The 16,784-nt window shown below is 43.5% G+C and overlaps 2 protein-coding genes across 2 annotated transcripts; both read left to right on the top strand.

Moving 5' to 3' along the window:
* Positions 1 to 5,874: 5,874 nt before the first annotated feature.
* On the top strand, positions 5,875 to 16,763 carry LOC145038966 (uncharacterized). Its single transcript, XM_078987156.1, has 11 exons — positions 5,875 to 5,980; positions 7,116 to 7,227; positions 7,319 to 7,452; positions 7,520 to 7,594; positions 7,699 to 7,797; positions 8,018 to 8,110; positions 8,207 to 8,315; positions 8,615 to 8,696; positions 9,464 to 9,530; positions 10,586 to 11,705; positions 16,633 to 16,763. The coding sequence occupies exons 10-11, from the start codon at positions 10,595 to 10,597 to the stop codon at positions 16,665 to 16,667; spliced, it is 1,146 nt and encodes a 381-aa protein (XP_078843282.1). The 5' UTR covers positions 5,875 to 5,980; positions 7,116 to 7,227; positions 7,319 to 7,452; positions 7,520 to 7,594; positions 7,699 to 7,797; positions 8,018 to 8,110; positions 8,207 to 8,315; positions 8,615 to 8,696; positions 9,464 to 9,530; positions 10,586 to 10,594; the 3' UTR covers positions 16,668 to 16,763.
* On the top strand, positions 5,927 to 8,218 carry LOC145040385 (4-hydroxy-tetrahydrodipicolinate reductase 2, chloroplastic-like). The gene is made up of 6 exons (XM_078988323.1): positions 5,927 to 5,980; positions 7,179 to 7,227; positions 7,319 to 7,452; positions 7,520 to 7,594; positions 7,699 to 7,797; positions 8,207 to 8,218. Exons 1-6 carry the CDS (start codon positions 5,927 to 5,929, stop codon positions 8,216 to 8,218), a joined length of 423 nt encoding a protein of 140 aa, XP_078844449.1.
* Positions 16,764 to 16,784: the final 21 nt, after the last annotated feature.

Below are 16,784 nucleotides of genomic sequence, written 5' to 3'. Positions count from 1 at the left end.
TCACAAAACAGGCCACTCTAGCCCTATCAGCAATACCTAGCCTACTCTAGCATGCACACACATCACAATAATAGTTATTTCATAACAAAAGATATTTTGGGAATTCACCGTTCGGGCGCTGACTGATCGTACACACGTTTCTTCCTGGAAAACCCTTTACTCTTAGAAAATTTTGGTTTTTATTTTGAAAATATCTCTTCATTTCCTCAGTTTGAGTTCAAATACCCCCGAAGGTGTACCCGAATCCCTCAAACCAAGGCTCTAATACCAATTTGTAACACTGATTTTTCAAACAAAATTTTCGATTTTTATAAAAGCATAATTCCATCAATATTCATAGAAACAACCCCTTTTAATTGTTCAACAAGATATTACAAAATCCCAAGATCAAAAATGTCAAGCTCCAAACGTGTGTGTACGGATCAAGCCGGCGCCTTCCCACGGTCGTCACTAGCACCTGAAACAAATAACATCAACACTGTAAGCACAAAGCTTAGTGAGTTTCCCAAAATACTACATATAACACATATTAGCCACTCGAGGCTATAACTCTGTGGGTCCGTGCACCCAAACTCTGCGAACCCTCAGGTTCTAACTCTGTGAACCTTCCGGTTCTAACTCTGTAAACATGCACAGCATCAAACATATAAAGTAATGCAGTACAACACATAACATACATAGCATACAATTACTCTATCACATAACTCTGGTTACCTACTCAAGGTAAAGTATAGTGAGAAGACTCACCTCGTGTGTCTTGGTAAACCGTAACCCTGAAATCGCTAAACACTCGATCTGCCGAGCTGAAGTCCCCCTATAGCACAATATATCTCTAATTAACACTTTCCCAACTAGGGTTGACCATACCATAACAGGACAATCTGGTCAACGCTGGTCAACGGTCAACTTGACCGGACTCGGCGAGTGCACTATAGCGACTCGGCGAGTCTGAGCGCATTCACCAATTTCCCTGGAATCTTCTCTTGACACGTCGAGCATCCCTTCCCAACTCGATGAGCTCCACTTGGCACGAGTTGTGGGACCACCACGACTCAACTCGCCGAGTCTCAAGAACAACTCGGCGAGTCCAGTTTGACTCGGTCCACCTGTCCATCCTAACTCTCCCTTGACCCACTGAGTTCACCCTTCCCAACTCGGCGAGGCCACTTGCTGAGTGGTCGCGCAACATTCATGCTACTCGCCGAGTCTGTTCTTCGGACTCGGCGAGTCCGTGCCATGCACTGACTCAATCTTGCTCTAAAGGTCAGATCCAGTCCACTAATCCATAGATCCAGTCCCTCCATGCTTATTTAGCACGTAAAGTCACAATCTTGATGCATAAATAACCTCTACATGATCACAAATGATGTTTTTGACTCTATTACTTCAACACAAGGTCAAGGACTCCATTTCCACCCATAAATCTTCATGAGTGAGGCCCTCTGGACCTCTATGGATCCAGATCCATGGTCTCAACTCAAAAAGGGAACAAAAAGGGCACCAAATCACCCCATAAATGATCATATTAAGCCCTAACTTGCATCAAGTTTCACCAAACAGAAAATGGTCCGAAAATATTACCTCTAAAGTGATGATCCAAGCTCCAAATCCACGAAATAGCAACCTCCTTTGCCTCCTCTTGCCTAAAGCCTCCTTCTTCTTGCTAAACAACACTTACAAGGTCAAGATTTGCTCTCTTTCCTTCACCAAACGCTCAAGAACTCTAGGGGCACACTCTGGGGGTTGGATGAGTGCAAATGACGGCCATAAGGCCCTTTAAATAGGCCACAAACCCGGAGATTTAGGGTTTCATTACACAGCGCAGACTCGCCGAGTCCATACCCTGGACTCGCCGAGTCCAAGCGCGCACCATCGATCAGTTCCGCGTCCCTACTCGGCGAGTCTGAGCCCCAACTCGCCGAGTCCCTCACACAATATAACGAAATTAAAACTTACAAGATACCTGGTAAAATCCGGATGTTACATGATTTGTCTAAAGTGCTTTAGACAATGCAATGGTTGCTACAACATTCATGAGTACTCATAAGGGCTGAGTATTGGATTCAACCCACGCTCACTTGCATCACTTCATGGAATTTATCTCAAGTGATCGTGAGACGGTAATATCATATAAATCTTCAAACCTAGAGATATGAGTTGTTGACTATGAGTTGGTTATTCATTGATTGTATGAAAACGCATTGGTAACTCGATGTTATAAAACGTGCCTTTGTGAGTAATTCAACAAGTAGTTAGTACAAGCATATCAATCGAAGTTTATCTGTTCCTTCTAGAAATAGAAGCGATATCTGGGCCCCTCGATGATTTGGTTTTGACCTATGTACCGGGCCCGGTCAGAACCTAATTGATGTGTTTAATTTAGTTTTATGTCGAAACAAATCGGAGATCGAGAAACAAATGTTGGACAATAAGTAAGACCATGTTCCATGTGTTTGTCCGGCTAATATCATGAGAACAGAGGATTATATGATCACTTATCATAAATGGCCTATCATCATCATCTTAGTTCCGAGAGACTTTGAAAGAGCTACGATTGCTAGTCGGATTTTGAAGTCATATTTGCAAATATAGTTATTAGACTTATCCAAGTGGGAGACTGTTGGATATAGTGTCTAAGTCCATAACTTTGTTTGGTATGAACTTGACCCGACCCGGCATGGTCCATTTGGGTTGCATGGCATTGCAATACTTGGATAGACTAAATGAGAAAATAAGGCACTTATGATTATTAATATATTATAAGTTTTAATATATTAATAATAGTATTATTTAATTACACTACTAGAAAAAAGGCCTTTAATGACATGCAATTTATGACGCACACGAATTTACGATACGCAAAAGTGTGTGAGGTCAAAATAATGTCATCTCTCCAAAATTTTGAAGGAACTAGGGCGCGCATTATTACGTTCCCTAAAATTTATGTCAGAAAAAAGTAAAAATAAAAACACGGAGGGCACCCATCATAAAAGGAGTGTCGTGTAAGTATGTCAGTTTATAATTCTTGAACGCGCCTCCGGACTATTTATTTTATTAAAAATCGAAGGGATCATTCTAGGGTTCTTTTCAAGATGGGAGTGCTCTCTGCAACGTTCGCTACCTTGGCTCACCTCATCTATCAACAATCGCGACTCATCTCTTTTCGCCGGCGAGCTTGGGCTAACCTTACCTCGACGGAGACCGCCACAGATGCTCAACTTTACAAGCCCTAGGTCTGGTTTAACAACCATCAAATCTTCTTTGTGATCTGTCTCGCACAACAAGCCTCCCTCTCAATAACGTTATCTTCCTTGTGTTGATCAGAAGTCGCAGGGCTTGATTCCCAGAGTTCAAAGACCATTAGATCTTATTTCACCCCTCTCTCTGCGCATTCTGTAAATTCCTCTCTGAATCCTCTCTTTGATGTTGATATCTCTATCTAGCCGAGAGAACAAAGGAGAAACATAACTGATTTTTTTGTTGCGCCTTCTGTAATTTCACCCCTCTCTTGTCGATATCTCTATCTAGCCGAGAGAACAAAGGAGAAACATAACTGATTTTTTTGTCGCTCCTCACTGCAGGCAAACAGGTTAATTGTCAAAGCTGACACAGACCCTCTCAAAAGACGGTTTACCTGTCTGTCCATCCTGTTTGACGCCAAAGAAGCAGCTGATATTGACCTTGATACTCTCTTTAACCTTGCCCTTTCAGGTACTGATATGAATAAATGGGTATTCAGTGCACACCAACTCTTTGATTTTTTGCCTCTTAGAACAAATATAATGAAATTGTTCAGCTTGGTGTTTCCATTATTGAGGGTTGCAGTCAGGTGCTTCAACTAGTGGTTTGTCATTTTCTCAACTATTTCTAGTGTGAAGATCATGTGGCTAAGAACAGAAGAGGAACGCAAACGTCATAAACTGTGGTTTTGTGGCTTTTATGAATCGTGCAGATGGACAAGCTGCAAAAGATGAAATGCAAGGTTAAACAAAGTATCCCCTTTTAACTCTTCGTTTGTTTATATTTATACTTATATTAAGAAAATTAATGATGTTATTTATTGTTGCAGGGGTGATTGTTTATGATTATGAATTGAATATTGGGTGGGGAAAATTGGTTTCCCTCCCTTCTCAATCACTCCCTGCTTCTCCTCCAGGACAAATGGCCATCAGGAGTAAAGAGGTATGCGATGTTTTTATATTTTATAAATTTAGTATTAGTGTAAAATGTAAATACATGTTTTAATGGTTGAAAACAGTATCTGATTAGAATATTCTTTTTGTTTTTCAGGGTGCCACTGTAATCTTGTCTGGTCCATCTGGTCCTCCTGTTACTTCTGTCCCAAGTCAGAATTCTGAGTTGGTAGGTTGACTTTTATATGTGTTTGTCATTTTTTTTTCATCCTGTGTTTATGTATTGACATTTTTAACCTTGGTGCTTAGGTTCTTACTCCCAATGTACCAGATGATAAAGGTCTTACTGGAAGTAGCTCAGATTTGGGATACAATTATGGAAAGTTCTATGCAATGGATGGAGCTACCCATGTGACATGTGGAGTATTGGCTGCATACTTGTTGAATAATTTACGGTTTGTTTTCTTTACCAGAGCATATGGTTCAGAGAGCCAAGTAAGATCAGACCTATTTTGGTAAAAAAAAAAAAAAAGTTCAATATAATTATTGAAATATGATTTTGTTCTTTCTACACAATCTTAATTTAAAAATTGCTACAGCTAATTAATTAACTCATGCACTTACAAGCAAATAAAGACGACAGCTCACTGGGAAGTCGACGTCGATGTTGATCTTTTTCACGCAAGTTCTAGTGCTAATAGGCTCGTCGGTGGACTTTACAAGCAAACATGATTTTTTTTCTATCTATTTAGATCTTAAACATGTTGTTTTAAGAATCTCGCCAAAATATACATCTGAAGAAGTAGATAGTGCGATTTTGGTTTTTTCCCACATAGACATTGTCTTCTCAGCGTAAGTTTCTTCCATTTATGATTTACCTCTTATTCTTTTAATCAACTTCAAAATGAAAATGGAGTCTTATGTTTATAAAGGGAAGGAGCTACTGACTGTAGTTCTTGTGCAGCTGTTATGTTAGAGCTTGCTCGAGGAATCTCCCAATGGGCTCATGGTTTCAAGAACTCTGTTATTTTCTTGTTTAACACCAGGGAAGACGAAGGCTTAAATGGAGCCCATAGCTTTATTACTCAGGTGTTTCTCTCTTACCGTTATTTTTAATCATGTGTTTAAGTTATAACTTAACTTATAAAATCTTTACAGCATCCATGGAGTAGAAGTATACATATGGCTATAGACTTGGAAGCCATGGGCGATGGTGGAGCATCTACTATTTTTCAGGTCGTGTTTAATGAGATTCCTTTTTAAAAAAATTTAATTTTCTTAATTAATTTATCAATTGTCACATAATTTTGACAGGCGGGTCCGAACCCATGGGCGATTGAGAACTATGCATTGGTAGCAAAATACCCCTCTGGTCAAATTTTTGCTCAGGTGATATTCCTTTTTTAAACTATATAGAATGTTAGTTTTCTTTTTATTTATTTTATCTCAAATTCATGGTTTTTTTGTTCGATTTTTATTTAGTGGTGCAGGATCTTTTTACATCAGGTGTCATAAAATCTGCTACTGATTTTCAAGTTTACAAAAAGGTTGCTGGTCTTTCAGGTCTTGACTTTGCTTATGCAGAAAATACAGTTGTATATCACATAAAGGTATTCTTGAATTTCAAATCATTATTATTATAAATAACTTCTCAAATATTATATCAAATTAAAAGTAATAAACTTTTGCAGAATGACAAGTTGAAACTTTTAAAACCGGGTTCCCTTGAACACCTTGGAGAAAACGTGCTTACTTTTCTTCTTCACTCTGTTTCATCTTCTCAACTCACTAAAATGGCATCCAATAACAAAAATCAACATGATCCCGCCATATATTTTGACATTTTGGTACATTTAATTTAACTTTAATCAATATTCAATAGTAAATGATTAAATCTTTATATATTAATTTTGATGTGATGATTCAGGGAACATACATGGTTGTATTTAAACAAAGTTTAGCCAACATGTTATACAACTCAGTGATAATGCAATCCATGATGATATGGGGTACATCCGTTATGATGGGTGGCTCAACATCTGGAATCTCATTATCCTTATCATTTTTTTAGCATCCTGCTTATGTGGATATTCTCTTTAAGTTTCTCAATTGGTGTTGCCTTCATTCTACCCTTCATATCATCATCTCCAGTTCCCTTCAATTCAAATCCATGGCTAGTTGGAGGTTTATTAATTTCCCCTGCTTTCCTCAGGGCTTTGACTGGTCAACATATTGGTTATCTTATATTACAAAAATATATATCCAAAAAAATGGAGAATCTTTCTCTTTCTCTTTCTCATATGGTGAAACAAGATTGGGCCAAATTAGAAGCTGAAAGGTGGTAGTGGTTTATTGCAATGGCTTATTATTCTTGATGTGGGGCATTATTTTAAAGTTGGATCTTCCTATTTTGCCCTTGTATGGCTTGTGTCCCCAGCTTTTGCTTGCAAGTGCATGAGTTAATTAATTAGTTGTAGCTATTTTTAAGTTAAGGTTGTTGCAGCCAAGGAGCAGAAAAATACTTCAGAAGATCAAAATTAAAGTGGCCAAATGGTGCGGTTTCTTGGGAGAGTATTAGAGCAGTGCGGTCTCTTTGATGTTGATATCTTCAAGTTGTCTTCACCATCAGACCACATTAGTTCTCCCCTTGTTAAGCGTGTGGCTCGAAATGCTTCTCCCCCATGGCGCCAAGATCATAAAGATGGTCATTATGTGTTTGCACTTGGAGATAATCTAACTTTCCTTCACCACCATCAAAGAAACTTCATTTTCTTGATTGCATAGTTGCTACTAATAGAATACAAATCAATAGGAAACAGTGGTTTTTTACTCTTTATTTATAGACACTCATAATACTTATGTTTGTTGACTTGTATTTTTGGATATATATATATATATATATATATATATATATATATATATATATATATGTTTGATACTGACTGATTATGTTCTTCCTTTGTTTGATTGCGTGACTTGCAGATAAGATTTGGTTGGATTAGCTTTTTCCAGCATCCTACATGAACAACATCTCCACTTGAACAGCATCCTGATCTCATCATTGTAGATTTCACTGTACCTAATGCTGTAAATGGTAAATGTGTAATTTTGTGTTATACAGAGATATCAAATCATTTACATGTTATCATATTGGTTTATTGAATTCACCATGTTATGTTATGCAGATAATGTTGAATTGTATTGTAAAACTGGAGTGCCTTTTGTGATGGGAACTACTAGTGGAGATAGGGATCTTTTGTATAAAACTGTGGAGGAAGGAAAGCTTTATGCAGTCATATCTCCTCAAATGGGAAAACAGGTGAATTTAAAATAAAAAAAAAAAAAAAAAAATTCGGATGTTTAATCTCTTCTCATTTGTTTTTTAGGTTGTGGCATTTCTTACAGCTATGGACATAATGTCCAAGCAATTTCCTAGAGCATTCTCTGGACATACCCTAGAGGTGCCGTTTCTTTTTACATATTTATCCTCTTTTATTTTCCCAAACATACCTTTAATTTCTTAAATAATTTTTTAAACATCATTTTTGTTTTTGAAACCAAACAGGTGTTGGAATCTCATCAATCAACAAAGCTGCACACATCTGGAACAGCAAAAGCCATTTCATGTTTCCAGAAACTTGGAGTTTCCTTTGACATAGATGAGGTATGAGGAGGCCATTTACGTCTTTTGCACATATGAGATAAAAATTGCAAATTTATTCACATCAACATCTATCCCAGTCACAATCCACCAAACGCAGGACAACATGCTATGTTCTGTCATGTCATCTCGAGTAACCAGAACTACAAATTAATATATTCATATTCATATTCATATTATTATTATTATTATTATTTTGAATTATCTTTCAACATGAAATCAGGTACAATTGATACGAGATCCAAAACAATAGACTGAATTGGTTTGTGTTTCAGAGGAGCATCTTAATGTATCATCTCACATCTCCTGATGGAACGTAAGCTTTTTATTTTTGATTCATATTATAATCAACTAATTGATTTTGAATATTTCTCTATGAAAAATCTTAATTTATTGTTATTATTATTTGTAGAGTTTCATTTGAGTTTCAGCACAGTTTTTGTGGGAGATCAATTTATGCAGAGGGTGCTATTGATGCTACACTTTTTCTCGCTAAGAATGTAACATCCGGATTTTACCAGGTATAATGTAAGTTTAATTGTGTTATTTTGAAAGAGGGACTCGGCGAGTTGGGGCTCAGACTCGCCGAGTAGGGACGCGGGATTGAGAGAAGGTGCACGCTTGGACTCGGCGAGTCCAGGGTATGGACTCGGCGAGTCTGCACTGTGTTATGGAACCCTAAATCCCCGGGTTTGTGGCCTATTTAAGGGGCCTTATGGCCGTCATTTGCGCTCATCCAACCCCCAGAGTGTGTCCCTAGAGTTCTTGAGCGTTTGGTGAAGGATTGAGAGCAAATCTTGACCTTGTGAGTGTTGTTTAGCAAGAAGAAGGAGGCTCTAGGCAAGAGGAGGCAAAGGAGGTTGCTATTTCGTGGATTTGGAGCTTGGATCATCACTCTAGAGGTAATATTTTCGGACCATTTTCTGTTTGGTGAAACTTGATGCAAGTTAGGGCTTAATATGATCATTTATGGGGTGATTTGGTGCCCTTTTGTTCCCTCTTTGAGTTGAGACCATGGATCTGGATCCATAGAGGTCCAGAGGGCCTCACTCATCAAGCTTTATGGGTGGAAATGGAGTCATTGGCCTTGTGTTGAAGTAATAGAGTCAAAAACATCATTTGTGATCATGTAGAGGTTATTTATGCATCAAGATTGTGACTTTACGTGCTAAATAGGCATGGGGGGACTGGATCTATAGATTAGTGGACTGGATCTGGCCTTTAGAGCAAGATTGAGTCAGTGCATGGCACGGACTCGCCGAGTCCGAAGAACAGACTCGGCAAGTAGCTTGAATGTTGCACGACCACTCAGCGAGTGGCCTCGCCGAGTTGGGATGAGTGAACTCAGTGGGTCAAGGGGGAGTCAGGATGGACAGGTGGACCGAGTCAAACCGGACTCACCGAGTCGTTCTTGAGACTCGGCGAGTTGAGTCGTGGTGGCCCCATAACTCGTGCCAGGTGGAGCTCGTCGAGTTGGGAAGGGGTGCTCGACGTGTCAAGAGAGGATTCCAGGGAAATTGGTGATTGCGCTCAGACTCGCCGAGTCGCTATAGTGCACTCGCCGAGTCCGGTCAAGTTGACCGTTGACCAGCGTTGACCTAGATTGTCCTGTTATGGTATGGTCAACCCTAGTTGGGAAAGTGTTAATTAGAGATATATTGTGCTATAGGGGGACTTCAGCTCGGCAGATCGAGTGTTTAGCGATTTCAGGGTTATGGTTTACCGAGACACACGAGGTGAGTCTTCTCACTATACTTTACCTTGAGTAGGTAACCAGAGTTATGTGATAGAGTAATTGTATGCTATGTATGTTATGTGTTGTACTGCATTACTTTATATGTTTGATGCTGTGCATGTTTACAGAGTTAGAATTGGAAGGTTCACAGAGTTAGAACCTGAGGGTTCGCAGAGTTTGGGTGCACGGACCCACAGAGTTATAGCCTCGAGTGGCTAATATGTGTTATATGTAGTATTTTGGGAAACTCACTAAGCTTTGTGCTTACAGTGTTGATGTTATTTGTTTCAGGTGCTAGTGACGACCGTGGGAAGGCGCCGGCTTGATCCGTACACACACGTTTGGAGCTTGACATTTTGATCTTGGGATTTTGTAATATCTTGTTGAACAATTAAAAAGGGGTTGTTCTATGAATATTGATGGATTTATGCTTTTATAAAAATCGAAAATTTTGTTTGAAAAATCAGTGTTACAAATTGGTATCAGAGCCTTGGTTTGAGGGATTCGGGTACACCTTCGGGGGTATTTGAACTCAAACTGAGGAAATGAAGAGATATTTTCAAAATAAAAACCAAATTTTCTAAGAGTAAAGGGTTTTCCAGGAAGAAACGTGTGTACGATCAGTCAGCGCCCGAACGGTGAATTCCCAAAATATCTTTTGTTATGTAATAACTATTATTGTGATGTGTGTGCATGCTAGAGTAGGCTAGGTATTGCTGATAGGGCTAGAGTGGCCTGTTTTGTGATGCCTTAGCTTAGGGAATGGTGAGCTGCTATGAGACGCTGAGAGTAATTAGGTAGCAGCTAGGGTTTTGTGTGAGATCTGTTCAGAGAGATTTAAGTATAATAGAGTACTTAGGGACTGGGATCCGAAGAGGACGATTTGGGGTGTGTACCGAGACGGTGTGGACAGTAGTATTGGGCCCGTACTACTAAAAGCACCGGAGCGGTACACAGTTCAAATAAGAATCTGGGGATGCCAAGAATCAAGGAGGGGTGGATTGTTGAATGTAAGAGTGTTCGAGTGAATTCTAATTATCACATGTTGTATTTCAGAGGTTGATCATGGTGAGGACACGACACATGCCGGAGGATGCCAGATCTAGTGATGAGGACATTCGACAGATCATTCATGAGGAGGTGGCTGCGGTCATCAGAGCCGAGATTCCAGAGATGTTCGGGTCTATTAAGACCGCTTTGATTGAGACGTTTGACGAGTGCTATGCCGCTCTTTCTGAGGCTGCAGTTGCAGCAGCTACCGCAGCGATTGCTGCGGCGAGACCCCAGGGAGGTGATGCGATGTTATTCAGGGAGTTCAGCAACACCAAGCCACCAGAGTTTGATGGTACACAGGACCCAGTGGCAGCTATGAGGTGGATATCTGATATGGAGGGATGCTTCTTCACTTGCTCGTCCCCTGCGCATTTCACACTGACCGAGCTTGCGACAGTGACCTGGGAGAGGTTCACTTCCATGTTCCGAGATGAGTATATTCCTCAGGTGGAGAGGGAACGTCTGGCACAGGAGTTTCTGACCCTCAAGCAGGGTACCGAGTCAGTTACAGCGATTACGAGGATGTTCCAGGAGAGGGCGATGTTTTGCCCTGAGCACATGTCCACCGAGCAGGCACGTATGAGCCGTTATCTGAGCATTTTGAGGCGGGATATTCAGGAGTTCGCTGCGAACTCCTCGTACCGGACATTTGCCGAGCTTCAGGCAAATGCTCGGAAGAGGGAGATTGAGCTTGAGACTCAGGCCAGGGAGGAGGCGGAGTCTATGGGGAGGGATCGGCGGCCGGCACAGTCCCAGCCGGCAGCCAAGCGGGCCAAGCCCGCTGATCCCAGACCCGGGATCCAGAAGGGCCGCACTTGTGGGAAGTGCGGCAAGGGTCACGATGGCGCCTGTCGGGCAGGGTCTTGCTACAAATGTGGCAAGGAGGGGCACATGGCTAGGGACTGCCCTAAGGGATTTGCAGTGTGCTTCCACTACAACCAGACTGGACACCAGAAGGCGGAGTGTCCGCTGCTGCGCGGAGCATCTCAGGGGTCTGCTCCCGCCGCCATCAGAGCTACTGCTGCAGAGAGTTGGCCCGTGAAGGCCGAGGCACCGAGGGCTCGGGGGAGAGCCTTCCAGCTGACTGCGGAAGAGGTCCGTGCCGCACCCGACGTTGTGGCTGGTATGTTTCCTTTTCATTATTGTTTATGGTATTGAGATATTATGCTTATATATCATGCTATGCTTAGGTACCTTTCTTGTGAATTCTGTACCTGCTTTAGTGTTATTTGACTCGGGTGCGAGTCGATCATTTGTGTCCTTGGCATTTAGTCAGCGTATCAGCGTTAGTCGTGGAGTATTGAGTCGGCCCCTGCGGGTTTCCATAGCCGCCGACAGAGTGATTTGTGCTACAGAGGTCTTCCGGGAATGTGTATTGGAGATATTCGGGGTCGTGTTTCCGATCGACCTGATTCCGATTGCGATGGGTGATGTTTGTGTTATAGTGGGCATGGATTGGTTGAGCCGATTCGGTGCGGTTATCGATTGCGAGCGACAGCTGGTGACTATACGAGATCCTAGTGGGGGAGTTCTTTCAGTGTACGGCGAGGGTATACGTTCTGGATCAGCCTTTTGTTCGGCTGCTAGGGCGAGACAGTGTTTACAGCAGGGCTGTAAGGGTTATGTAGCGTATGTGATGGATACGCGAGTGATCTCCGAGAGACCGAGCTCTGTGGATGAAGTTCCGGTGGTGCGGGAGTTTCCTGATGTATTTCCCGAAGAGTTACCAGGTGTGCCTCCCGTGAGGCAAGTGGAGTTTGGCATCGATTTGGTTCCTGGAGCCGCACCTATTGCTAAGGTGCCGTATCACCTTGCGCCTCCAGAGATGCAGGAGTTGCTAGGGAAGGGGTTTATTCGGCCGAGTAGCTCGCCGTGGGGAGCACCCATCTTGTTTGTGAAGAAGAAGGATGGCTCGCATCGCATGTGTATTGATTACCGGGAATTGAATAAGCTGACGGTCAAGAACCGTTACCCGCTGCCGAGGATCGACGATTTATTCGATCAGCTACAGGGAGCATCTTGGTTCTCCAAGATTGATTTGAGGTCGGGCTACCATCAGGTGAGAGTGCGGGACGAGGACGTCCAGAAGACAGCATTCAGGACACGTTATGGGCATTATGAGTTTGTGGTGATGCCTTTTGGGCTCACTAATGCCCCGGCTGTGTTCATGGACCTCATGAACAGGGTATGTCGGCCGATGTTGGATCGGTCGGTGATTGTTTTCATTGATGATATTCTGGTATATTCGAGATCTAGTGAGCAGCACGAGGAGCATCTGAGGGAGGTGCTTGGGGTTTTGAGAGCGGAGAAACTTTACGCAAAGTTCTCCAAGTGCGATTTCTGGTTACGGGAGGTCCAGTTTCTGGGACATCTCGTTAACCAGAAGGGGATATTGGTCGATCCGGCCAAGGTTGACGCAGTGATGAGGTGGGAGGTGCCGAGGTCACCTTCTGAGATACGGAGTTTCCTCGGGTTGGCAGGATATTATCGGAGATTTATTAAGGATTTCTCGAAGATAGCGGTTCCACTCACCAGATTGACCCGGAAGGGTGTGGCATTTGCATGGGGTCCCGAGCAGCAGACCTCCTTTGAGACGCTTCGCCAAAGGTTGTGTGAAGCTCCAGTATTAGCCCTTCCGGAGGGTATGGAAGGTTTTGTGGTATTCTGTGATGCATCGATCCTAGGATTGGGAGCGGTATTGATGCAGAAGGGTCATGTGATAGCTTATGCATCGAGACAGTTGAAGCCTCACGAGACGAGGTACCCCACGCATGATTTGGAGTTGGGGGCAGTGGTGTTCGCCCTCAAGATTTGGCGGCACTACTTGTATGGGGTTCGTTGTACGATTTACACGGACCATAAGAGTTTGAAGTACTTGATGGATCAGCCTAACCTAAATATGCGGCAGAGGAGATGGTTATATGTGGTCAAGGACTATGATTGTGAGATCTTGTACCACCCGGGCAAGGCTAATGTGGTAGCCGACGCGTTGAGTCGCAGGGCGGAGAGTACTCCCCTGCGAGATGTATGTTTGAGATTGACCGTGATAGCTCCAGTTCTGGACGCCATTCGTGGGGCTCAGGCCGAGACCGTGCGACCGGAGATGCAGAAGAGAGAGCGGATTATTGGGATGGTTTCTGAGTTTATATTGGATAGTCGAGGCCTTATGACTTATCAGGGCAGGATTTGGGTACCGTTTGTGGGCGGTACCCGTGCTACATTGATGGAGGAGGCTCATAGATCGAAATTTTCGATCCACCCCGGGGCCACGAAGATGTATTTGGATCTAAGGAAGGAGTATTGGTGGCCCTGTATGAAGAGGGATGTAGCATGGTTTGTCGAGAGGTGTTTGACCTGTCGAAGGGTAAAGGCCAAACACCAGACACCGCATGGCAAGTTGCAGCCATTGGAGGTTCCCGAGTGGAAGTGGGAACAGATCACTATGGACTTTATCACCAAATTGCCGAGGACTGCCAGAGGAGTTGATGCAATTTGGGTGATTGTGGATAGATTGACAAAGAGCGCTCACTTTCTTGCCATCAGTGAGAGTTCTTCAGCAGAGAAGTTGGCGGAGGTTTACGTGAGGGAGGTTGTATCTCGGCATGGGGTGCCGATCTCGATTATTTCAGACCGCGATGTGCGTTTCACTTCCCGTTTTTGGAAGAAATTTCATGAGGAATTGGGTACTAAGTTGCATTTTAGTACCGCATACCACCCCCAGACCGACGGTCAGAGTGAGCGGACGATACAGACACTCGAGGACATGCTTCGAGCTTGTGTATTGGATTTTGGGGGTAGTTGGGACTCGTATTTGCCTCTAGCGGAGTTTTCCTACAATAACAGCTATCATTCGAGCATTGGTATGCCGCCCTTTGAGCTGTTATATGGTAGGAGGTGTCGGACTCCCATATGTTGGGGAGAGGTTGGGCAAAGGGTAATGGGCAGTACAGAGATCGTGAATCAGACGACAGAGCAGATACAGCTGGTCAGGCAGAGGTTATTGACCGCTCAGAGCCGGCATAAGAGTTACGCGGATAGGCGCCGGTCCGAGTTGGAATTTCAGGTCGGCGACTTTGTTCTCCTGAAGGTCTCTCCTTGGAAAGTTGTGATCCGGTTCAGGAAGAGGGGCAAATTGGGACCCCGGTTTATTGGCCCGTTTCGTGTGATCGCCAGGGTGGGCCGGGTAGCCTATCGGCTGGAGTTACCAGCAGAGTTGGGACAGATTCACAACACTTTTCATGTATCGCAGTTGAGGAAATGTATAGCCGATGAGTCGGCAGTGGTTCCACTTGAGGATATTCAGGTTGATGCGAGCCTGAACTATGCGGAGAGACCAATGGCTATTAGGGATCGGAAGATCAAGGTTTTGAGGAACAAAGAGGTACCTCTGCTATTGGTTCAGTGGCAACATCGGAAGGGATCAGAGATGACCTGGGAGCCGGAGGGTATGATGCGTGAGCAGCATCCGGAGCTGTTTTAGAGCGGGACTTCGAGGGCGAAGTCCAGTTCTAGTGGGGGAGAGTTGTAACATCCGGATTTTACCAGGTATAATGTAAGTTTAATTGTGTTATTTTGAAAGAGGGACTCGGCGAGTTGGGGCTCAGACTCGCCGAGTAGGGACGCGGGATTGAGCGAAGGTGCGCGCTTGGACTCGGCGAGTCCAGGGTATGGACTCGGCAAGTCTGCGCTGTGTTATGGAACCCTAAATCCCCGGGTTTGTGGCCTATTTAAGGGGCCTTATGGCCGTCATTTGCGCTCATCCAACCCCCAGAGTGTGTCCCTAGAGTTCTTGAGCGTTTGGTGAAGGATTGAGAGCAAATCTTGACCTTGTGAGTGTTGTTTAGCAAGAAGAAGGAGGCTCTAGGCAAGAGGAGGCAAAGGAGGTTGCTATTTCGTGGATTTGGAGCTTGGATCATCGCTCTAGAGGTAATATTTTCGGACCATTTTCTGTTTGGTGAAACTTGATGCAAGTTAGGGCTTAATATGATCATTTATGGGGTGATTTGGTGCCCTTTTGTTCCCTCTTTGAGTTGAGACCATGGATCTGGATCCATAGAGGTCCAGAGGGCCTCACTCATCAAGCTTTATGGGTGGAAATGGAGTCCTTGGCCTTGTGTTGAAGTAATAGAGTCAAAAACATCATTTGTGATCATGTAGAGGTTATTTATGCATCAAGATTGTGACTTTACGTGCTAAATAGGCATGGGGGGACTGGATCTATAGATTAGTGGACTGGATCTGGCCTTTAGAGCAAGATTGAGTCAGTGCATGGCACGGACTCGCCGAGTCCGAAGAACAGACTCGGCGAGTAGCTTGAATGTTGCACGACCACTCAGCGAGTGGCCTCGCCGAGTTGGGATGAGTGAACTCAGTGGGTCAAGGGGGAGTCAGGATGGACAGGTGGACCGAGTCAAACCGGACTCGCCGAGTCGTTCTTGAGACTCGGCGAGTTGAGTCGTGGTGGCCCCATAACTCGTGCCAGGTGGAGCTCATCGAGTTGGGAAGGGATGCTCGACGTGTCAAGAGAGGATTCCAGGGAAATTGGTGATTGCGCTCAGACTCGCCGAGTCGCTATAGTGCACTCGCCGAGTCCGGTCAAGTTGACCGTTGACCAGCGTTGACCTAGATTGTCCTGTTATGGTATGGTCAACCCTAGTTGGGAAAGTGTTAATTAGAGATATATTGTGCTATAGGGGGACTTCAGCTCGGCAGATCGAGTGTTTAGCGATTTCAGGGTTACGGTTTACCGAGACACACGAGGTGAGTCTTCTCACTATACTTTACCTTGAGTAGGTAACCAGAGTTATGTGATAGAGTAATTGTATGCTATGTATGTTATGTGTTGTACTGCATTACTTTATATGTTTGATGCTGTGCATGTTTACAGAGTTAGAACCGGAAGGTTCACAGAGTTAGAACCTGATGGTTCGCAGAGTTTGGGTGCACGGACCCATAGAGTTATAGCCTCGAGTGGCTAATATGTGTTATATGTAGTATTTTGGGAAACTCACTAAGCTTTGTGCTTACAGTGTTGATGTTATTTGTTTCAGGTGCTAGTGACGACCGTGGGAAGGCGCCGGCTTGATCCGTACACACACGTTTGGAGCTTGACATTTTGATCTTGGGATTTTGTAATATCTTGTTGAACAATTAAAAAGGGGTTGTTCTATGAATATTGATGGATTTATGCTTTTATAAAAAT

The sequence above is a fragment of the Lactuca saligna genome, chromosome 4, assembly GCF_052625555.1.
Source record: "Lactuca saligna cultivar CGN05327 chromosome 4, ASM5262555v1, whole genome shotgun sequence".
In the NCBI taxonomy this organism is placed as follows: Eukaryota; Viridiplantae; Streptophyta; class Magnoliopsida; order Asterales; family Asteraceae; genus Lactuca; species Lactuca saligna.
This window is presented reverse-complemented; position numbering and strand designations above follow the sequence as displayed.